Source organism: Melospiza melodia, chromosome 1 (genome assembly GCF_035770615.1).
Source record: "Melospiza melodia melodia isolate bMelMel2 chromosome 1, bMelMel2.pri, whole genome shotgun sequence".
NCBI classification, from domain to species: domain Eukaryota; kingdom Metazoa; phylum Chordata; class Aves; order Passeriformes; family Passerellidae; genus Melospiza; species Melospiza melodia.
Genome location: NC_086194.1, coordinates 138,778,023 through 138,802,685, shown reverse-complemented (window position 1 = coordinate 138,802,685; position 24,663 = coordinate 138,778,023). Strand labels below are relative to the sequence as shown.

The following is a 24,663-nucleotide window of genomic DNA, read 5'->3' as shown; positions in this document are numbered from 1 at the left end:
GAAGGGGCCAGGCCCCGCAGCTGCTCACAGATCTGCTCCCAGCACCGTTCTGTACACAGACAGATACAAACGGGCCTCAGGTCATGGCCAAGGGGCCCAGCCTCCATGGGCAGCCTTAGTTTGAGCACTCGAGGTGTTTTTCTGTGGGCAGTGGCACTGTGTGCAATTTCAAGGAAAAAGATACACATTGAGGTACAGTGGAAGATAAGTTATTTGATGGCACATTAGTGTTTCTGGCACAGATGACATTTCTTTTGCAGTAATTTTACATCACTGCTAAAGCTCACCTCATTTCTGGTGCTGGATACCCCAGTTGAGGTGAGCAGTGTCTGGTGTGGATGATCCTCATGCTTTGCCCTGGTTTAACAAGGCAAGTGTCATCTTGAATTTTACAGGTTAATGATTTAACTGGGCTGCCAGAGGAGCTGAGTGTACCAGGGGACGGAGAGGCTGTTCAGCAAGTCCCTTCCTGCTATCCTTGTGGTGAGGCATAAACGCCCCACTGGCTCCTGAGAACCACTGTTGGTTTGTTTGTTTAACCAGCATGCAGCTGAATTAACAGTGCAGGGCTGTTTCACAGCCACCCCTCCTGTTACTCCTGCTGCACAGCAAGGTAAGCAAACCAGCCCTGGAGGAGCACTACAAGGAGATTGTCACTACACTGATTTATAGTCACTGTAACAGAATGGAAACTTCCATTTTTGTGGCTGCTATCATTTGTAGAGTACCACAAATCAAATATGGCGTCTTTATTTTATCTGCTTTTAATTTTATATAGTGGCAATAGAGCATATAATACAAAACTTAAAACCAAAGGTAACTTTCACAAAGGTATTTTAAAGGCACTTAAAAGAACTGAAGGATTGAGTGGCCAATCAGTAGGACTGATGGCAGAGCACTTTTGAAGGAAGTTACACTGCGTACATATTAATACCATTTCAAGTTCCACACCAGAAAACAAAGCTCCTCCATGTACACCCTACATTCCAGTTATAAGCAGCAAAGCCTGCCCATCTTCAGTAACCTTGTCAGAGCCATTCAGCTGTCTTTATTTAAAAAGTGCTGCTTTTGTCTTTTCCTGGCAAACAGAAGCTCCCAGAGGCAGTTGTATTTGTCCCAATAGCTGGGATCAGCTTAGAGCACCAAAAATAGCCAAGCTCAGCGTTTTCAATGCTCATCCATGGTCACAGCAAACCGTGGCTGTGCTTCAGGGTGCACCTCAGCTGCAGCTCTTGGTTCCTGAACAGCTTTTTCACCCTGACTTGTACTTACTCTACACCTGTGGAGAGCACGAGCTCAGGTGGTTGGTACAGGTGTGGCAGGAAGCAGCTGCTGCATCGGAAGGGCTTCCCCTGGAAAACTGGCCATGGGCAACAGCTTATCCCATCTCTTCCCTGCAAATGGGGCTACGAGGGTTTGTGCAGGCCCCATCTGCCAGAAACGTATCCAGGGAGCCAAGCTGGGCAGAAGGTGTCCATGAGCATCTCCTAGAGCAGCACAGATGAGCTGCTTTTGGCAACTTGCACCCCACAGTACTTTGCACCTTTGTTTTCTTACCTACAGCACTTTATGCCAACTAACATCTACTCTTTGTTATTTTAATCTGCTGCTATTTACTGCCTATTTCAAATTCCCTTGACTACCTTCTGACAGAGGCTCCCACAGCATGATTTTTCTCTTTATAATGGCCACAGGATGATGCAAGCAGGTTTTACTCCCTTACCCTTGCAAGCTGAGGTGAAACAAACAAAAAACCCTGCACAAAAATGTACTACTATGTATAATTCAGGATTTTTTTTTAATTTAGGACCTCTGCAGCAGGTTCAAGTTTTCACTTTGTGTCAGTAAAAATCAGAGTGCCTTCAGGTTTTCTTTGGGCTAAAAATTTGCTACAGTTAAGTTTAAAAGAAAGACTTCAACATGAAGATTTCAGTACAAAATTACACACTGTAGTGCAAATTATAGGTAGAGCTCCCATAAAACTGATATTAACTTAAGGATGTATCACCGTCATTATTAACATGTACACAAATTTTTAAGCTGGTCAGTTATGCACAAAAAATGTTGTATGTATAACTTAGTGTTCATGAATTAAATCCATCACCTAAATCTGAGTGGAAAGCCAAGCCTGAATACAAAATTAATACCTGAGTATAATGGTCCAATTTATTCCCTTGATAAATCACCTACATACAAACATGTTTAGTGCCTTGTTTCTGCACTTCACATTAGATCTTTCTGGGCTGTAAGAAAAGAGACCTCTCAGTACTAGTGCTATTTGCAACATAAAATATTTTATACAAAGCAGCTTAACAGTCTTTTGCAGAATAATCTTTGACACTAAGATTTTTCAATTAAAGTCTTCATCTTTCCTGTAGACTTCAGCATGTGTGGTCCAAACTGGAAAGAAAACCAGAAACATGTTCAGATTTCTTTCAACAGACCCCTTGTTGAACTATCCATCCAAGTAGTAAAAGCAGAACCTGGACAGAAATAATTTCCTTTATCACCTGCTTCTCTGCATGTGGATGTCACAAAGCAAGGGGAAACTTGTGTTAGCAACAGCTGAAATTGCTCAGAGGAGGGAGGCAGCGACCTGCTGGAGCAGGGCTGGAGGCAGTTTGCTCCAGCACAGTAAATGAGATGGACACAGCTGTCCCTACACCTTGACAACCAAGTGCTCCAGCAGCAGTTTAACAGTGCTTCTGCTCCTACTCTACCCTGTGTTTCTGTGCAAGTCCCTTTCAAAACTGTCATACAAGTCTGATCTAACAAAGTTAGATACTGGTAAGTAACTGATGGACAGAGTTTATTAGCTCGTTATGGAGCAACATTCTATCATTTAATGAAAATCTTGTTTCCTTAGCTCTTGAGGACTTGATGGTCCTTTATATCAAAAGATGGATTGTAAATTTCAAAAACAGAAAATCACGAAAAAACCCTGTCTGGATAAATATTGCCAACTTGTGTTCTCCTTAACACACCAGAGATGCTGAGGAAATGTGATTAATTCTTGGGAAACATCTAGCCTTTTATTTGAGAAGAACAGCCTGAACATTACAGCAATAAACCAGTACAGGCCAAAAGGCAAGTAAGTCAACATAAATTAGCTGTAGTACTCAAAAGTCCTGAGATTTGTGGCAATAAAATGTTATTTTCCTTAAAACTTAATTCAGAGCAGAACCAGCTTTTGGACTTTCATGTGCATTTTTTTTATTGCACAAATGAAAAAAAAAAACCCTCTTTACTCTTCTTCTCTGGTTCCACAGCATAAAGCTTCAAGGATTGCTGACACACAAAACTGATCTATACCAGGCTGGTTTTTACATGTACATTGATAGAGACTTGTATTTTGAATGTTCACTACTTAAAAAACAAACCAAATTCAAATCCATCTGAAATAAACTAGAAGCCATTAATAACTTGTGCCAGGAGGTGGACTTCAAATACAGTTTCATTTTAACATTCTCACACTATAAAGAAACTGCTTTCATATGCTCAGCATTTCCAATTATTAGAAGAAGCTCCCTATACCCAAGAACCAAGATCCAGCAGACATTTGGAACAATTAATTTTCCAAATTCCTAGGAATGTCTGATCTGTTTCAGGATCTTGCTTCAAAGTTTCACCTGCACCAGCTGAATGGTTAAGGTTGATAGTAACAGGCAACTCAGTTCAGACTGGATTCCATGTGAGCCCTTAGCAATGGTTTTCTGAATATCAGATGCTGTGGCAAGAGAAAACATTTGTGTTTTAAAAAATTACAAAATTGTAACAAGACTTTTTAAAGCTAGGGCCAAGACAGTACACAATCATAAGACTTGCCACTAAAAACATTTGACTGCCAAAAGTCCTGGCATATCAGCAGTACTTCTCAGGGTTTTGTGGACCTAACAAACGAGATGCTAACTTGTGTAACACCTACACACGTTAGCAGAAAAATGTAGGTTGGTTTGCGCAACTATAATTTAGTTCAAGGAGGTGTTCAGAATCAAAATACTCACCAGCACTACCTCAGTCTGTGTCTTTGTTTCAGCCTTTGGAATCACTTTTTCTGTTTCACCTTGGCTTTCATTTTGGTATCGATACGCAAATTTCTTTTTGAGAGCTTCTGCTATTAATGTTGCAGGATCTGCAGGCTGAGACACTTTAGGTTTTGTAACTTCTAAGGATCTAGGAAAGAAAATGGTATCAGTATCTGTCTCACCCTGAAATAGTTTTGAGTCACAAAACCAAATCACGAATGCCAATCTTGGTACATGGACATTTGTTACCTTTTCACCGAGCGCAGTTTCACACTGTTCATGTCTTTGAGGATTTCTAGCATGTTTGGTACTTCAGGCTTCTTTGGCCCGTTTTCCACCACATCCTGGCCAGTGTTCGTTTTTTGGTTTTTCCTCTCTTTAATGAGATCAATTGCAGACTTACTCTGACCCAGACTTGAGGGAGGGGGTGGAGGCAGAGGAGGAGGAGGAGGTGGTGGCAGTGATGGAGGTGCAACAGGGACAGCAGCTGAAGCAAGTGGACTTGACCCAACTACAAATAAAACATGCAACACAAGTCAGTTTACTTGTGACTGCCCTTCATCTGTCACAAATGCTCAGGTAAGAAAATCACTGTATTATCTTTAATTGAGCCCCCTCTATCACCTTTAGATTATAATTTCTTCATTCCTAAACCACGTAAACAGGTTCAGCTAAAAAATCCTTCTTGGAAAGTTAGAAGTGTCCTTTGACATTCCAGTCCCAATTCTAGGTGCATCTGTGTCCTTACTGCAGTGGCACAGATGCCACGGCATCTTCTGGTTATGTTCTGCCCCTAATGTTACCAGTACTTCCCTTTCTTCTCAGAGGCAGCTACTGAGCTGGCAGTCACCATCTGACACAGGAGCAGTGTTTGTCCCTGCTTATCATCACAAGTAAGAAATTACCATACAAGACTTTTCAACGTGAATTTCACAGCTCAAACAGTGCCTAAATTGAAGCTTATTCCAGCTGCCCGAGGTTGAGGATTTTTAGGCCAGCCACTCATCTGTTTCTACTCATAGAGATTCTCACAATAATCTTGATTTTGAGTTCCATGTATACTTTAGGTAAAAATTTGTGTTATAAATACAGTAACAGTAATAACCTGACAAATAAATGAAGAAACCTCTGTTTAATTGCACCTTAAAAAAATAAGAAAAATCAGATCAAACCAGAGTTTTGAGGCTTGGAGTATAAAGCATGTAAAGATATTTATAGAAATAAAACAGAAGATCTGTAGGAAAACACACAGCATCATTATCACATTCTACCACAAGAGGGAGATAAAGATGATAAAATAAAAATTTAATTTTCCTGATAAATAGAGATAAAGGGGGAAAACAAAAAAGTTTATACTTATTTCAAATGCACCCACCCTCCCCCCTATAATTAAAATTCAAGAGTGAAACCAGGTGATCCTTAAAACTATTTCATAGTTTTGAATATTAGCAGTTCAGGAACAATGAAGGAACTCCTATCAGTTAACAGCTAAAGGAGCATCTTAAAAACCACAATATGATTTCATACACAAACATAGGCAAAGCTGTACTTGTTAAGTGACCTTAGGAAAGAGTGACAACCAAATGCCTGTCATCTGCAGCAGACAAGGGCCCTCTCCTGCTAATCTCTGAAGACTTAAACTGAAAGGAGTCAGAGTTGATGGAAACAGGAGAAAGAAACCCAGGAAAAGAATGATTCTGTTTACTACCAGAAACAGTGCACCACTTTTGGTTCCATATGGACAATGTGTCTGGTCCCAGAGATGATTGCAGTAAACAATTAATTGCCTTTTCTGTTACTTGAGATGTATATTATATATTCCAAAAGCATAATTAGCATCTTGTATGAATACTTAATGATACCAGAGAGCCTATTTCCTCATTGAATGGAAAGACTTCAGTGTCAGTAATTAAGTTACATTCTTTTAGTTTGGTTTAAGCCATCATGTTTATCATGAGCTTTGCTCTGAAAGCTGTTTAATACTTCTTTACTCATTCACAGATTCAGAGCTCTGGCAGATTTACAGACAAACACGATGACTTTAGGAATACTAAAAAAATACAGAAAATCTGGCAAGTCATTTGTCTTCAGGACCTACTCTGTACCCCTTGGTTATTGTGCCAAACTAACCAAAACAATATGGAGAAGTGTTTGGTGTTGCAGTATCTCACAAAAAAGAATTAACACAGTAGTAATTATTAAAGGAACACATCATGAAGTAATTTTTACTAAGAGTGCAGCAAATTTAATACCTGTTGTCAAGTTCTGCTGTTCTTGCAAGGTTACAATTTTGGCTATCTGTGCTCTTAAAGAGGCCAGTTCATTTTCTAGGGCACTGATCTTCTGCATTGCTTCTTCGTTTGCCATCACTGCAACCCTGGGCACCGGCTCCTCTCCCGCCGGGCTCTGCAAGGACGTTTGTCTGACTAGGGGCTTCCTGGAATGGTGTGCCTCGCCCGGGGGAGGCTGGGTTGTTTTTAACCAAACTTCTGACCTGTAACAAACAGATCACAACATGTTTTAAGGGCTTTGAAACAGATAAAAGACTAAAACAACTTTACTTATAAATCAGGGGTACAAGTTGAAGACCTGACTTCAGAATTGTTTCTGTACAAACACTTCCATCAAAACCTTAAATAGTTTAAGGTAAATAAGAGCTTTACATCCTTTCTCTTTGCATCATGAGCTGTGCTGCTTCTCTTCTCCCAGACAGCATTTTGTAGAATCCTTGGTTTCAGCAAGAAAAAAGGAATACATTTCTTCTTATCCCACTCTATTTCTCGGCCTCAAACCTATTATATATTTCATATATTGTATATTTCGTAGATATATTGTATATTTCATATTTCAGCAAGAAAAAAGGAATACATTTCTTCTTATCCCCAACTATTGCTCTGCCTCAAACCTATTGTATATCTCATTTGAATTAAGATTTTTCTTCCCTTAAATGCTACCACTTTTCCCCATGGGCAGCAAATAGCCATTTGCAGTTGATTCCTTTGAAGAAAGAAGAGTCTCTTGGTTCCACAGGACATTTTTTTGTACTGTTTGGATTTCTGAATTTTAAAAAAATTAAAAAAAAAATCCAATTTTAGCAGCACTGGGAAATACGGAGTGCACAAAACACCTTAGCGATGCAGAGACTGCTTGCCAGTTGATGGGAGAGGGTCTCATATCAAGTTTTCTAACACAATAATTAGAAATAGAGAAGAAAATTTCCATAAAGTTTTTTAAAGAGTCCATGACCTTCCCTCTGCTTCTCACAAGAAAATGTAATTCTGTTGCCTTCCCTTAATACCCACCAAAGCTCAAGCCATGTTAAACACTGAGGCATTATTGAGCATCTGCTCAAACAAGTCCAATAAGCCCTTACAAAGACACCAGCACTTTAAAACTGTTTATCTCAAGAATCCGAGGAACCTGATCCAGTTAAAGATGTCCCTGCTCACTGCAGGGGGCTTGGACTAGATGGCTTTTAAAGGCCCCTTCCAATGCAAGCTGTTCTATGATTCTGTAAGTAGAACTGATAAGGATTGATGACAACAAATCATCATAAACTCTAAAACACAAGATGCAGCCACATACTTAACTCCTCAATCCTCCTTGATGTCAATCCCCAAACTTCTCAGGCATGCCAGGATTCCATTGTTTATTTAAACAGGAGAGTGAGAATAGGGCCTGGTAAAAGGACTTTCTGAAATGGGCAGAATGGCTCCAGGCTAACCCAGCCCAAGTGCCCCATCACTCTGGATGAGTGGATTGGGCTGCTGTGGGTGCTCATCAGGTTAGAAATGCAGCTGTGCCAGACCTTATGCAAGAGCCAAGATTTAAGGCTAGAACAAGCCCTGTGCTCTGACCACATCAAACCAAGATTAGATACACATTTAAGTCCTCTATGACACTGACAAAAAACATCAGCACAACTTGCCAAAATTTGATCAAGAAGAATTGAATATTATCATGGATGCTGAAATTTAGGTGGTGTTATCTAGACACAAACAGAGAGCAATTCAAGCTGAGAACAGGATACCTCCTACAGCAGCCACCTCCCTGCTCGCCCAAAGTAAGGTGAAAGGAGCCAGCGGTCATTTCACTCCTTAAAACCTGCCTGCCAGAAATTCTTTAAAGGAGAGGAATAGCTAAACAACAAAGGGTATTTTCTGCTCAGAGCAGTAATAGAGATGTCTTGCCTGGAATCTAACACTATGGAAAAATATTATGCCTGAGTTGTCACTATTACTCTGACTAGGGGTAGACGAAAAATTATTTGTCATTTAGTTGGTTCCTGTATAAAACTGTATTTGCAGAAAAAAAAAAAAAAACTATGTCTGCAAGACTGTTTACTAAATTTTACAGTGGATAAATATTGAACAGTAACACCTATGTGATCCTGTTGAAACAGAGAATTTCAAATGCCTGGAAAACACCTAATGCATACCAGCTCCCCTAATACCGTGCACAGACGTAATAAACTGTGCACACTGAAACAGTCATATTTGCTAAGTAATTCACTTCCTGTGCTCCATCATAAGCTGTCTGCCTTAAGGTCACTATGTATCTGCAGGATTATTTTAGTCCCATCCCACATCCATCTGTCCCTGCTCCCCCTTCCCATGCAGACATTTTAGCAAAAATGCAGTCCTACATCTTTCACAATAGGTTCTTTGAAGCACCAAAGACCATTCTCCCTGTTGTCTCCATTAAATGTAAGAGCTTTACAGTTCAAGCCTGTACTTGAACTCAGGAACAGTGTTTCCCAAGCAAGTGCTGATTTCTGTGACTCCCCTCTGGGTTTGTGAAATTAATGTGGCGGTGCCAGAATGTTTGTTATGCAAAGCTTCACTGTAACAAGTCATGTTGGAGGGCATCTAGGTCATTACTAACCTATTTTCAAACCTGTGCTTTCAAATTAAGAACAGTATCCTCCTGTAATCTCTGAAGCCAACAATCTGTGCCCTTCTCTGACAGATTAGTTTGTTTAGAAGAAAAATCTCCTTTGCACTACAGTACTGTACTTTTGTTTCTGCACAGTCTGAACAGCAACCTGAGTAGGATGGAATAGAGAACTTCATCCCTTCAGCCAAACTGTTTCATGTAGTGACAGAGCTGTGTAGAACCCTTGGTCCAACTGGACATAGGTGATTACATGCTTCCCTGCCAGTTTTTGTTATGAAGATTAAAGATGTGAAACACAAACCACAATTTTATCACTGTACTCAGCAGACTGCAGAGCCTTAACCAGAAAGGTGAAAAACAAAATGCCAATTACTGGATTGCCAGAATGACCATTGCTGCTAATGAGAAGCTGTACAGTTTACTGCCCCATGGTAATGACAATCTCAGGAGAACTGGAGAATCACTAGCAATTTTGTCATAGCACTGCAGACATTTTCATTGCTTGAAGCTATTGTGTGCAGTTCTTTGCAATCCATCAATAAATAAAATCCAGAGTCTTGCTTATATAATGTCAATCTCCTGTATGTCTTCCAACAAGTCTTGGTTTTGTAATCCTGTTAGTCTAACCTCTACTACTTCTTTTCCAGACCCTACCTCTGTCTCTTCTCCCAGCATTCAAGTGCTCTCTGTTAATTTGTAATGCACAGTAGAGTCTCAGTAGACAGAAGTTTCTTTCTCTCAGTTAAGAAGTCCAGAGAGAAGATTCTGGAAACATACCTGAGCCTTGTAGAGACTTCACCTTCTTCTTCAGCAATCCATCCCACATCAGCAAAAGAGGCCACTGCATCTTCTCTGAGGTGAGCAGGAGTGTTTCCTTCCGCGACTTGAGAAATGAGCTAGATTTTAAAGGCAAGATTGAAGGTTTTAGAGTCAATACTTTCAGCCCAAGTCACATTTATGTTACCCAATACTTCTACTGAGGCTACATGTAACTATCAACAGACACATGCACAAAACACATCTGTAGACTTGAAACACTTATTTCTGTCCTGTGCTCAGTCCAGAATAATTTCATTGACTTCAAACTATTCAATCTATTCTGCTGAACACTTCATAGAAGTTCATGGCTAACTACATACACGTCACATGATGCTAATGAATACTAAAAATCCAATGCAAATTATTACCTTTAAGACAAACAAACATCAACATTCTCATAGTTTTCTATACTAACTCAAATAGTATGTTTTTAAATTATATTAATGACTAGTAGTTAATAAAGACATCAAGACTGCCAATACTTCTTAAGTATTTTGCTCCAATTGAGTATTACTTTTAAAGTGAAATTCTGCCAAAGTTTCCCTTTCCCTACAACTTCTGTACAAGAAGTATGTACATTGCACAGGGGAAAAAGCAAACAATCAAAGCAACCCCAAAACCAGGCAAAAAGCCAATTCTACCAGCTCAGTAATCACAAAGACTGTGAGTGAGAGGCAGGATGCAATCATAACATTATACATTACGTGCTAACAATCTTATTTACAACATGCCAAACAAATGGACCATTTTCCAGCATGGTTCTGGCCATTAGCTTTACAGCTGTCTGAAGCCAAAGGTGAGCAACGTTTCAGAGTCTGGAACCTTTCTTCAATTTCCAGTTAAGTGACCTGAATGGTGATTTGAAAAATTGTTTTGACCATCAATACTCACTCCACAGTCACAACTCAACAAAATGGTTTAAAATCTATTTTGAAATACTGGCTGCTTCCCCAGGTCAGAAGAGGGAATGTGTTCAGAGTCACTGGACTCCTCAGCAGCCTGGGATCAGTATCTCAGCAGATAAAAACTACTGAAACAACTTTCAGTAATTTGTTCTGCTCAGTCTTTCCCCTTGAGTTCCATATCTCCAATGCATATATGCCCCAGCTTTGCTTGTATTCCACAGAATCACAGATCCTTAAGGTGGGAAAAGCCCTCTAAAACCATTGAGTCCAGCTGTTAACCCAACACTACAAACAAGCCCACAGCCAAATCTGCACGAGTTGCTGCAGGTGATCAAGCGCTGCCTGTGCCAGCAGTGGCCAAGGAGGTGGAACACTGACAAAGATGGTGGCAGTAGGTGCCAGTCTGCAAGGGCAGCCTGCACCCAGACCATCACCACTGAGATGAGTTTTCAAGGCGACCCCACTCTGTAAGAGCCAACTACTATGAAATGTTAGCATTAATCTGAAATTGTAGCAGACCTATCACAGTAGGACTGCAGCCTGGATGAGCTGAAACCACTTCAGAAGAACATCCACACATATTTTAGTAGCAGCCTCTGATACAGAAGTCTCAGGAAGAGAGAAGTTGTGGGCTTGGGGTGTTTTGTTTCCCTGGGAGTTGCTGAAAACAGCCTTAGAAATTGAGATTAGTTGCCTTCACCTCACACTCTCACTTGTATGAGAGTCTTTATCACAGCTCCCAGGAGTGCATATTGGCACCATCAGATCATTTGGAAACAACAGGGTTTTTTCCAGGTAGCATCAGCACAGATGGTAATATGTTTATCACATTAACAGTTGTGCCTAATACCATTACAGTCTGCCTCTCTTTAAAGCAGTCTAGAGAATACTATATTGCATGTTAGGATTTTTGCTGTTTGAGGTTTCCTTGGCATTTTTCTTTTTAAAAATGAATAGAAATTTTCAAGACCACAGCATTTGTATTAATGCTGATGGCAATTTTAAAAGATCCATAATACACGAGCCACTTTTTGTAGGTGGTACAGATTTTTCTGGCAGTAATATTACCATTAGAAGATTGAAGCCACTTTTAAATAAAGATACTACACATACTTGAATCAAAAATAATTTTCTAAATCAACAGTAAAGAATATATCTATCACTGCCAGAATTCCTGCATAGATAAATAACTTCTAATCCAAGATTTAGTAGTAAGCCTTCTGTTATATTGTGATACAAGTTTCTTCTTAATTTTAATTCATATTTGTATGTAAACAGAATCTGCCTGTTACCCCATATACAGATGTTTCTTTTCTCTATCCCTAAAAACAACAAAGCCCTCCCCAGCAGTGGAATTTGAATTTCAAGTTAATGCAAGATTTTTAGTGTAATTTGAAGGTGAAAAGCCAACACCCATCTCTCAAAACCTTCACCTGCCTATGAACACCTCTGTGACTACCCTATTCCTCCAGTCAATTCCAGCAGAAAAAAACCTGAACAACTGCTCTGCCAGCACCTAAAACAGAGAACAGAGTACTGAAAATAGAGATCAGACCCAGTTTCTTTCTCTGGAAACTGTGTAGTTGCTTTCCCCTCTTGTTCTTTCCCAGGCTTTCTGCCTATCTTCGTGTGCATGTAGACACTCTGAGGGCTGCAGACCCATCACGGCTTTCTGAGGACTACACACACTGTACTGCTCTGGGACACATAAAGAACCATCTCCCCCCAGGAGAGTCAGCCTCGCCAGTGTTTCCGCCCGGTTTCGAACCGGGGACCTTTCGCGTGTTAGGCGAACGTGATAACCACTACACTACGGAAACGCTGCTCAGCGCCGCCGTGGGGCACGCTCCCTGCTCGCTGCTCACTGCACAAAGTGCCAAGCACAACGGAGATGTTAATACACTTTTATACACAACAGAATAATAACCTCTTCTTCCCAATTACTAATACAAGTATGTATTAAACATTTGGAAACACTTCAGGTAAGACAAACTTGCTGTGATTTTTCAAATTAGCCCAGTAAATTCAGATGTTTGTAACATGTACACCAATTTATTAGCAGACTTCCACTGAGTTATCAGGTATCCATCAAACAGGAGAAGCATGAGACTAAAACAGAAATGCTGTAGTTAAAGGATGCTATCTTGAGAGACACTACTGTAGGTTTGGTTGAATCTACTTAGGCTATACTGGCAAGTATAATTTTATTTTCTCCTAAATACTACATATAAATCTAAAAAAATTGACACACAAAAGATCCATGTGAACTATTTTCATTTGTTTGTGCCATATAGAGTGCATAAGGTACATAAGCTCTCTCAGTTCTTACTGAATATGTAAGCTGCATTTTAGTATTAAGCAGTTAATTTAAATGTTGACTATGCAAGATCCACAGTCAGTAGACTTCAAACATCAAAATGTTTGGCTACTATTTTTTTTCAGACTAGCTGAACAAAAGCATGCTAGAAGGTAAGTATGGACATTAGAGATATTCTTTCAATGAGTCTCATCCATTTATCATAAGGAAAATGCAGACCTGTGAAAAGCCTGATGCTCTGGGGTTAGAAACATTGATTCCATACATGCACCCTCAGATGATGCAAGCAAGATTTGATTTGTTTGTTTAAACAGAATCACTTACAGCAAGGTTCAGCTCATGGTCCTTTCATAATAGAGCTAAAGCTGGCAAGAAAGAAAGAGGAAGAGACAGCTATAGGAAAGTGTCAGTTGCAACAGCACGAAAACGATCGAGATCAGTATTGAACCTCACCATAGAATCTTAATGCTGAGATAAAGACACAAAGAGCAGATGTTAGCATCACATTTAACATGTTCAGCACTTCATATATTAAAGTAGAGTCCACGCAAACCATATGTATTTTAATGTGTTTCAAGGCTCAAATTTTGGAATTCCTATTTTTAATTAAATCAAACCTTACAACTGTACTTCTGTTTTCAGGATCCTTTCCTTTCATTTCATAGTCAGTGAATGCTTATACTTAGTGTACACACAAAGCTGAATGAATGTCTCTTTAAGAGGACTAAAAAGTCAAATATTATACTTATTTTAAAAGAATTCAGACAAAAACATATTTATGTATTTATTTATTTATTTGCTTAAGTACTAAAAATAATCAGGAACAGATTCCTCAAATATATCTGACCATCCCTTTCAAGAATATAAACCAGAAATGTCTTCTTTTATGTACAATATATTAAGAGAAGTCAGTATTAGGCTAACTATCTGCAAATGAGCATCATCTTCCCCTGTATGGCCTTTACAGCACAGAAAATCAGACACAGAGGAGGACTTTACTACCTTTTAAATCTGAGGCACAGGGAGCCTTCTTGCTGGCAAAACACACACTAATTATACATTCAAAAGTTTAATCCAGCATGCCATTTGTTGTCCTCACCTGCACAAAACTCCACATTCCTTTTTTTTTCCATCAAGCCACTAGAAATGTGAGATGGCTGTCCCATTTCTCAATGTAATTTTTTAAGAGAGGCAAAATGATAGTATGGCTTTTACTATCACACCAATAAGGCTTCTATGGTAATCTGAACTATCTACTGTAATTTCAAGTCTAAATATTGTTCATACATTTCATTTATGATACAGAAATTAATTTAAACATTGAAAAATTTAGCACTGTGGAAATTACTATATGTTAAGTGTGGCAGCTGATTCCCTCCATTCATCTTTACACTCCCCACCCTTGCTCAGCCCACGGACCATTCCTCTCTCAGCTTGAATTTCAAACACTAAATTTCTCCAATTCTATACCCACCCCCTACCCCTAACACCAGAGTTGAACAGATTCTGTGTAACAGCTTCCACTTTCCCATCTGTTCCTGAAAGACTCATTATAGAAAGCATGGCTTTTCTCCTCCTTAAGCTTTTACACTTGCTCTTTACCCTACCCTTTCACCTACACAGTGCTAGCCTTCTATTTTAAACAAAAGAAAACAGGGTACTCATGTTCTCTTGTAACTAATTTTTTTGATTTCTGATAAAGTTGTTTATTTTCCCAAGTATTTTTAATACTGTTCATCTTTACATGCCTCTTAAGCCTAGCTTATAAGTACTGTTTATATAAATAAGTTTCAATCATTTTTCTCTTTTATGAATTTTTTTTCAACTTTCTTATTTTAAAAAAATCTGAACTGGAAGCAGAGAGAAGTTAAGTAATTCTCCTATATCTAGTTTATCATATTCTACTTTTACAAACCTTCTAGTCATGAGCAAATCCCTTTATCAGCTTAGTGAGAAACAGATTGTGAACTGCTGAGAACACCTACCTGAAAGTGAACTCTTGGACACTGTATAAGAGAGAGGTTAGTACCAATTTTTCTTACAATACTTCGAGATGAACCATAAGGCTTGCTTGACCAAAGCACCTGCATGGGAAAAAGAGAGAAGCCAGTTGATAAGGGAATTGAGTTTTGCATCATATTGTAATAGCTCTCCCTAATTCTTCCATACCATGCTTTTGCTAAACATATTTAGTAATTTCTGTCATGCTGGAGTAGGATATAATGTTTATACACTGAATTCTGTCCCAGTGAACTCCTTACATTCTATCCCCAAACTGGCACAAACACATTACACATCATCAGCACAGTACAGCCTGGGCTGCTTAAGGTCGAGACAGCCTCGACCTGGATTAAGCCTAAAGCCAAAACAGTAAATCAGGTAATGCAGAAGACTTCAGGAGCTGAAAGTACCTTCAAAAACACAATATTCAAATTTCTGAGACAATAAAGAACCTACATTCAGGGACACCTCTTTTTATAGAGTTTCAAGAAAAGCCGCTCCATCATTAAAAATCCTTGAAGTCACATAGTTCTTTGTTTCTCAAAATATTTTTTTTCTTTTTTAATTAAGAGCTCTTCTAACAGGAATAGTGTCTACCCTTCTTAGTCAAAGTAAGTATCAGCTACAATAAATATGAAAATGTAACTGTGAAATTAAGGAGCAAAGGAAAGTAAAATGCAGAAAATAAGACAAAATTGTTGTAAGAAAGGAACTTTCTAGAGAAAACTGCCCACAGCAGCTCAACACACCAGGCTTCATCATAACTGCTTCTATTTCAATTTATGTTTTTTCTATGTTGTTTCAACAGGGATTTAATTTGCTTCTTTTTGTTGTATTTAGTATTTACAACAGCTTTACAAAGGAAATAAAATGGGAGTTTAATCCTAGGAGAATACTACAAAATGAGCCAGAACAGAAGCAAACACCCTGGAGAGAAGTAGGAAAGATTTCAGCACAGGCAAAGGCAACAAAAACAATGCAAAAGAGAAAAAAAATAATGAGAAGACACTAACACAGGGTACATTGTTAGTAAACAATTAGAACATTGGATGGTAATTTTAAAAACTTGGCCAATGTTTAATTATGGCTGTAAATATGAATTTACTAGTCAGACTTTAGTTTTTCAAATATCATAGCTTCAAGCAAACTTGACATCCTGGTAATAGAAAGAAAATAGGAAAAATCCAGGCTATTTTGATTGGCAATGGCAATATTGTTTGTATGATGACTGTAGTGGTGCTGTGGGAGTTGCATAACACACAGCTGAATATTTTAATACACTAAGCAAAGATCACTTCACTACTTGTAGATGTTGAAGGTTCTATTAAAAAGGAAAGTTTATGTTCCATGGTATTGATCCCCAGATTATTTCACAAACTTCACACAAACAGGCCTATTTCTAACTTCTATCCTTCCTTCCTCTGGCTTTACTGGAATGTAAAAATTTTGACAAAATAAACGTGCACTGCACATATGCTACATCCTCACAACAGAGCTGCAACTTCGCCACGAATCCACTCAGATCTAATTTTTTTTCCATTCTATAAAAAAAACCCATTCTCTTGCTTAATACACTGCTAAGCTGAACACAAATTTTTCAACGCAGAGTAGTCTATTGATGCTGCATTTTGGTTGCCTCAACCAAGACCTCACATTTGTGCCTATCACCTGCTTGTTTACACGTCTGAGCAAACAGCAGGTAGCTCAGTGGCCTTCAAGAACAAGTCACTGACAAACAGCACCACAGTAATACAGTCTCATTATTCTCAACTAATTCTGATCAAAGCAGAACCATTGGCAAAAGACTCAAAGTGATGGGGCACTGGAACAAATAATGCCAGTCAAAGGAAGGTTTAATAAGTTGCAGAAGTACTTCCACAACAGCAAGACAGTCTAGACTACATGCTCGATTACCAACACAATGCAATGCCTTTTAAAAAAGCAGCAAAACTTGTTTGGATATTGCTCAGACCACAGCCAAGCTGCTGACGAGCAGTCAAAAATATTTGATTTCCAAATGCCCTTGGGGCTCTTCAACAACTGTGGTTTGCTGCACCAAAATGCTGAGTGACTCAGTTTTGGTACCACAAGGTACACCAGGACATTATTGTCAGGACACTGCAGGCAAAATGGGGATTTACAAGGGATTCAAGTAAAATCAGTTCCCTGCTCAGCTGAGCTGAGGTCTCAGCACTGCTCCAACCAAGTTCACACAACTTCTTGTTGACTTGAAGCACTGGCTGAGCAAGTCTGCAAAATGCTACTTAGTCATACACTGCTATTGCATCAGTGCTTCACTGGGACATTTGGAAATGTAACTGCACTGTCACAAGCTTCATACAAGCAGAGAATGGGGAGAAAAAGACTAAAAACTTCTCCCTGTTTAGGCTGAAATTGCTGAATTACTACTGTTATAATGCAATACATTCTCAATCTTTGAATTTTCAAAGTTACATGAAATCTCAGATCAAAATTCAAATAAAATCCTAAAATACTTGATGTCAATCTTCATTAACACTGTATAAACAATTTGGTCTCCATAGATTCCCAAGACTGATAAATACAGAGACACAATAACACTGACTTAGTACTGCACATAGCTGTTAAGGATTTCCCCATTAAAATATTTCAAAAACTTACAGGGATTACTACACTGAGGTCAACATTTGTACTCAAAATAGCTTCCTAAAGGTCAGTGACAGAGCAGCTGATGTGCAGCAGTTCTCTGTCTCTCTCTGCTAAGCATTCAAAGAAAACTCTCTATATAGAATTCTCCGAGAGGAGAGCTATGCTGGCCTGTTCCTCTGTTTACCCAGCAAAGAACACAGCTGTGCTGCTCTCATGTACTGTTACACCTCCACAAGAGGTAACTATAGCACAGAAGAGGAAAATGTAGCACAAGTATAATCACCTCAGTTTCATGGGGCTTTTGTATCTCCAAGGTAAGAACAAGCAATAAGATTATTTTTTGAATCACTGTTAGAAATAAGATGGAATTCTCCTTCAGCTTCAAAACACACACGGAAGTCCAGCATGAACAGCAATGTTTAAAAAGTAAACAGTTTATTGGAACCACAAGGAACTGCGTAGTACTTTTAACACATTTATTACTCACTATTTCAGTGCTCAAGTCATAAACTTGATGACTTCTCAGCAATGCAGAATCATCCCAGTATTGAGTGTACCTAAAGCGTTCTTCTAGATAAGCACAAACTAAACCACATGAAGTGCTTTCTATACCTTATTTTCTGAAGACATAAAGGAAGTTTGAAACACTTACTGATTCCATGTTCAATCCAATTTGTTCAAAAGCCATCCTAATTAAGCGCTTCAGCCAGCAAATCATCAGGACTGGAAAAGGCCTTTCCGAACTTGGATTTAAGCCTTCCAAATCTACAAGGCTGCCAAGGTTCCATAGTAGTTCTGAAATGAGACACATAAGAATTTTAGATGCATGTTGTGGAACATGTACAGAAGTAAACTGCTAGATTCCTAAAAAACCAATTTTTAGATAAAGGACATATTAGATGACACCAATACCTTGTACTGTAAAACAAAGGTGCTCAGAAGGCATCTACTTAATACAGGTAACAATGACTTTTTAGTAGTGTTATTTTTATAGACTCATAGAATTGTCTGAGTTGGAAGGGAGCTCAAAGTCACCCAGTTCCAACCCTCCTGCCATCTGCAGGAGCACCTTCCACCATCAGGTTTGCACAGGGCCTCATCCAACCTGGCCATGAAAACTTCCAGGAATGGGGCATCCACAATTTTTTTCAACAACCTGTTTCTGTGCATCAGCACCTTCATGGTGGTATTTATCATATCTAACCCAAACCTATCCTCTCTCAGTTGAAAGCTACTGCCCCTGTCCTGTCACTACGTGCCCTTGCAAAAAGTCCCTCTCTAGCTCTCTTGTAGTCCCCTTCAGGTACTGGAAAGAAATCTAAGCTGTTGTAAAGTTAACAATTAAAAAGTTGTGGAAATGACTGCTCACTTGAGCTCGGACAGATGATGCCGTTCAACAACTCTAAGTGAGCATCGAGCCCTATGGAACGCCTGCAGATGGGGATTAGCACTGAGACTGAAGTGCCACACTCATTTCTAAACTCATTTCTATGCAGGAACAGACTGCAGAAAGCTGATCACCTCTCCTGACTCACATTCTCTGACAGCTTTGTTGTTCCTTCCTTTTTCCTACAACTAAGGAGAGAAAGGAAACATGGAAAAATGACTAATGCAGGAAAATTACATTAAATACTGTAGATGTAGGACATGAAAATATTCAAGCAGTTTATAAGATTAGGCAGATTTCAATTTTTGTTTATATACACTTCCATTCACCTGACTCAAGATGGTTTTATTGCTCCTCTAGCAAAAATAGTGTACCTTTTCTTTAACTGCATTCTACACCAGCCATAATGTGGACACCACTGAGAAGTGTATGCCACCAAAACCAGGAAAGGAAGCCACAGATTTGGGTTTACATTTCTTTTGTGCAGCAGGCTGGAAACAGCACTCTGTTGATCCACCCCGAGCAACGTATTTGTAGTATGAACAATGGTGTTGCTGTAGCCACTCTATATACAGACAGGGATGACTAAAGCAATGCAGCAGCAAGGAACTGGCACTTGGGAAGATGGAAAGTCAAGAGATGGAAAAGCTCTGCTGTTTGGAGAAGCCAAACAAGCCCTACAGTTAAACCATCATTGTTTCCATTACTAATTGTTTTCAACAGTTTACAGTTCCTTAGTAATAATGTACCTCTTGTGGAAACTTGGCAGAAACAGTACAATCTTACAGTTATCTTTTTTTAGACAGCCTTAAAAGACAGTTGATATTAGCTTCTCATCATCATAGGATTTTCTTTTGTTTGTGACTAAGCTTAGAAGAAACTATTAATTTATATTAGGAGATTAGAATGAAAATGACAACTGTTATAGGAAAAACAATAGGGCAGAATAATGGGCTAGCTACCAAACAGCCATGAATACAAGTTACACTCATTCACAGTAAATAAATAAGTCATAGACTTCTTTATAGAATGCTTGAGAAGTCTATTAGAGTAGCATCACCATCTACTTGATCTGTTATTCCTTTACGCATCTGTTATTCCTCCCTTACACAGCCCACTGTATGGACCCTGGATCTCACTGATACAATGCCCCACACTGGATTTGGCATCCTAGCTGCCACTGTAGCATGCAGTGACACAAAAGAGAGGAATGCTCCTTTAAAGGGGGAAACCTGTTCCAAAGGTGTGATTACACGTGATCTACTCCACCTCATTCCAAAGTCCAGACTTGTTCAACAAGCAGTGTGGAAATCAAAGGAGGAAAAAAAGTAAGCTGCATCAAGACAAATTCAAACAAAAGGAAAAGTTAGGGTACAAAAAAGCACAAAACCTGTAATAGTTTTGCTGAGCAACTGCAAAGACAGGGCTGGCTGACAAAGGCAAGTGATAGGACTAAAAGGAAAGACTGTATGCTGATGCACTGGTCTCTCAGCCAGCTCCTAGGTTTAAAAGAAGTGAGAGTCGTGTTTTCTTCCAGGCAGAGAAGAAAACTATGTTTTTATTCCTGATTAAATGAGAGGTCCAAGTCTAACAATAAAGGCAATCTGGACAGAGGTGAAAAGTGAGTGTCAGAACTTCCTCCAAAGAAATCAGAGCAGGTCTAGAAAGTTTCCAAGAATTTAGAAACCTAAAGGCAAACAGGTAAAAGAACAACAAAAACTGACAAGATAACCAATTAAAAGCACAAAACCAGATGTAGAAAAAAAGTAGCACAACATGAGCATGACAGAATAGTGTAAATATGAAGTAGTAAGCTAAAAAAGGCAAGCTACACAATGGGTTCCATCTCACAGGCATAAAACAGTCCTACATGTATTAGCAGTAAGAGGCAAGAGAGACAACCCTGATGCAGCAGGAAAGAGAGCAGTGTGTGGTTTGGACAGTCAGAATGTGTTCAGTGTTTTCACCTGACAGGGGCAGGGAAGACAGACAGGTGCTAGCACAGAATACAGACAGTGCTGAGAAGTTATAAGCATCCAGGCCAACAGTATCTGGTGAATTTCACCTCGCAAAGTTCAGATACTTGTCAAAGCAATTCTTGAAATACTGATAATTAATTTCAGAAACTTGGTCAATGGGATTCAAAACCCCAGGAATAAAAGAAGGAGCATGATGACACAAAGCATTGGAAATGGTCCAAAACACTTATCCTGCCCTAAAACATTAAGGTGACCCTTTATAATTCCAGCTTCCAAGGCTTTGATGACTGAACACAAAGGGCATTCATTCAACAGAACAACTACTTCAGTAAAACGAGTATTTATAGTTCACTTTGTAAGTTATTGTTTCCTCTGTAGGCTAAATACTTCAAGTATTTGAGACTCGGGTCATTAACATCTTGCTCTTTTCAATGACCTGTGTGTGCTTGCAGAAGAAAGTGACTGAAATCAATCTGTAAGAGCACAGAGTAGTACCCAGTTCCTGGACTGGCTTCCTTAGTTTGTGGCTCTAAGGAAAACCACCAGGTTTGGACAACCCCCAGTTAAACTGTTATCTAAATGAAAAATGCTTCTCAGTGTATTTTTATCAGATTATGAGTTCACAGAATTACCACCAGGCAAACTTCATACTTATTTCTTTCAGACTATGTTGCACTATACCTTTCTTCACAAAACTCAACTATTTCACAATTGGTTTGTGTGCCAAGAACAGACAGGGTTCATTCCAAAAGAAACTGCTGGACAGCAAGAATGAAATCATTAGCAAATTCACCTCTCATGCCCTGTATACATGCCATTTTCAGAGGCAGAAGTGAAATCTTTATGGCTTTTAGTAAAAAGAGTAATACCTCTTTTAAAATATTGACCTTTATTTATCTTCTCTCTTCTTGCTGCTACCTACAGTAAAAACAGTTTAATTCCCCAAAAATTTCCATAACTCAATTACTACAATGAAGAGCCCTGAGGGATAGTAATATTGCCATAAGTATGGTCCTTCTGCTCTGCCTCAGCAAACCATTACAAGGATGAGCAGCACTCACAGACAAGATCACCAAGGAGCTGTAACACAAAGAATTACATTTCACTGCATAAAGCATGAAGGGGTTGGAATTTCATGGAAATGAAACCCAGAAATTAGAAATGCTGAAGAACTTCCTTACTGATATGGAATTATGGAGGAATTCCTTGGTTTAGAAATGAGGGGGTCAACATTTCCAAGCCCCCTGAAGCTTGTCTGTCCTAACTTATCCCAACCACTTTTGCAGGCTCTGTTCCCTACTCTCATATCAAATAGCAAGTCAACAAAGCTGAGAGATAATACCCCCGATAAATGACAAAAAGCTCATTAAAAAAATATCAAAGCTCTGGAATCTCTACACATAAGGTATAATATCCAGTAAATATGAATAGAAGCCCTTTGACAGACTTTTTAGTGAGTCCTACAAATGAAAGATTAAAAGAAAATCAGATGCAACTGCTTTCAAATTGAAATTCTTCTATGAGTTTTTGCAATGTTGTATTTATTCAGGTGCCCTTCAGAGCATGAGTTCCTGCTCTTTAAAAGAAATATAATATTCATATTCTTTTTACTGAAGGTTTCTCTCATTCACTTAAGGTCCATACAAACATAAAAGAGAATGACTTAATGGGATTGATGGAGCAGATTAGCCTCAACAGAGAATAAACAAAGGTATGAAATCTGAAAAATGAAAGGTGTAGTCTCTAAATTCAAAAGGCATAACTTTAAGAAGTTTAAAAATTTTAAAGAAGCATAGGTTCAAAGGAATACCAGCCGCATAAAAAACAAAATGCAAAAAGACAAGGCTCCTCCTTATTTAAGCAAGAACTAGGGCAAGCATATCTCCCCAGTCTTTTAGGCTAAGACTCAAGTCCATCTAATAAGGAAACATTTTTTAAAAAGTAATAAAGGAAGATAAAGCAGAAACACCCCATTATCACAACAGCCAAATGGGCAGGAGAATCTCTGGATAAAGGACCAGACTCTGGCCCAAACTGACACACACCAGCTTCAGGCAAAGTAAATATGCATTTGGCAGAGGTCATAAGCCAGAAACAGGAGTCTGTTTTTTGGTGTGGAAGCTACAAGTAATGGAGCAGCCCAGTACTAAAAGAAACACCTGTTTGGAAAGATATGGAGAGATAAAAGTCAGTAAATGCTACAGGGACAATCTAAGCTAGTACTGGTATGAAATTTAAAGCAGGAATTGAAAATCATACATACTTGCAACAGAAGTTGCTAAAGCTTTGTTAAAAATATAGCCTTGTCATATTTACCTGATCGTGCAAAACCCTATTAATCAGATTTCATTCATGCTATCCAATCTTGTCAACTTAGGACAGAGAAAAAAAATCCAAGTTTCAGCACTAGTTTAATCAAAAGCCTTTGCTCAGCAACGATTATACCTGCACAGTGCACAGTGATACCATTGAGAGGTAAGTGAAACCTTCAACACCTCCAGACCACAAGGTATTATGTGACAGAGACTACCAAACACCTGCACTCCCCTGCCGGACAGAGAGACAGACAGACCTCCCCACCAGCTGCTGAGAATGTCAGCTTTCTGCTACAGCTTTGAGAGACAGCAGCAGGTAAGTCTTACAAGCAAAACGGCGTGCTTGTCTGAAAAAAGCATTTAAAATGTCCAATATTCTCCCCAGATATCTCTCTGTGTAACAATGCTGCGCTCCTACACACAGCAACCATGTTCTACCTAGTGACCCCTACAAAGCACATATCTGCATTCAGCAACAAGTAACCAGAACTTTTAGACCCGATGTGCACATGATTCGACTGACTCATTTTAATCACCTAGGTAAAAGCCAGTGGGGATCAGAAGACATAATTCCTATTCATTTAATCTTTTTAAGTCTTGCCTTCACAAGAGCTGCAGAGCACTCTGAGGACAGCACGTTAATATTAATGAAGTACTGCTGACGCTGTCAGGCAGAGATCAATGCACTACGATTGATTTCAGCATTCAAACCCTACTCAGCCTCAATATTTGGAATTTCAACAGCTCGTTAAACAAAAGGAAAACACGCACCCAGCAAGTTACTTATTTATGACCGCTACAGAAGAACATGAGCACGGCAGCAGTATCACTAAAGGTGCACACAGCAAGCAGTGTAAGTTTACAGAAAAGAGAAATTAAACCACCATGCCCCTTAGGGTTCATTTTTCCTCTTATACGCCAACTCTCTATTTTAAAACGCCCTTAAAGAACTCCCCATATTATCTCCACATGATCTTGTATTTACACTATTCCCCGTGACCTGTCACCTTCTCATCACAGCAGTTCACCTGCACGAACAAAAGCTTCGGCCCAGCACCCCGAGGCGCTTCCACGCTCCTGCCGGCACCTGCCCTGCCCGGGGACGGCGGGGCCGCCCCGAGCGGCCTGTACGTGGTTTCCAGGCGAGCTTCCCCTCACGCACCGCCCCTCGTCCGGGATCGGCCGCGCCAAGACGGGCTGCCCGGGGGGAAGGAAGGGGCTGCTCAGGAGGGAGGGAGGAAGGGGCTGCCCAAAGGGAAGGGGAGAATCCCGGCCGCAGCCGCGGCTGCCGCCACTACCGCTGCTGCCGCCGCCGCCCCCCCTCGCCTCACCCGCCGCCGCGGCCGACGCGCTGCCTCACCCGCTGCTCGCGCGGCCGCTCGCGACCCTGC

The 24,663-nt window shown here is 39.7% G+C and overlaps 1 protein-coding gene and 1 non-coding gene across 6 annotated transcripts; both read right to left on the bottom strand.

The window, feature by feature from the left end:
• Positions 1–748: 748 nt before the first annotated feature.
• Positions 749–24,663, bottom strand: MTFR1 (mitochondrial fission regulator 1). 5 transcript variants are annotated; one of them, XM_063169574.1, is made up of 8 exons: positions 24,633–24,663; positions 18,244–18,386; positions 14,948–15,046; positions 9,699–9,817; positions 6,278–6,519; positions 4,275–4,536; positions 4,005–4,173; positions 749–2,400 (listed from the first exon to the last, which is right to left on the bottom strand). In XM_063169574.1, the coding sequence occupies exons 2-8, from the start codon at positions 18,307–18,309 to the stop codon at positions 2,341–2,343; spliced, it is 1,017 nt and encodes a 338-aa protein (XP_063025644.1). In that variant the 5' UTR covers positions 18,310–18,386; positions 24,633–24,663; the 3' UTR covers positions 749–2,340. The 5 variants fall into 5 exon arrangements, with proteins under 5 accessions (XP_063025644.1, XP_063025627.1, XP_063025654.1 ...); XM_063169557.1 differs by having other exon boundaries at positions 24,604–24,645; XM_063169584.1 differs by lacking the exon at positions 24,633–24,663 and adding an exon at positions 24,301–24,407.
• On the bottom strand, positions 12,393–12,465 carry TRNAV-AAC (transfer RNA valine (anticodon AAC)). Its single transcript has one exon. It is a non-coding gene; the product is annotated as a tRNA-Val (tRNA).

Coding starts and splice junctions, on each gene's coding strand:
- MTFR1 (XM_063169574.1), bottom strand. CDS start 18,309: ATGATTTGCTGGCTGAAGCGCTTAATTAGGATGGCTTTTGAACAAATT. Junction 4,174..4,274: donor AAACTGCGCTCGGTGAAAAG/GTAACAAATGTC, acceptor TTTCTTTCCTAG/ATCCTTAGAAGTTACAAAAC. Junction 2,401..4,004: donor CACAGACTGAGGTAGTGCTG/GTGAGTATTTTG, acceptor TTTTCTTTCCAG/TTTGGACCACACATGCTGAA.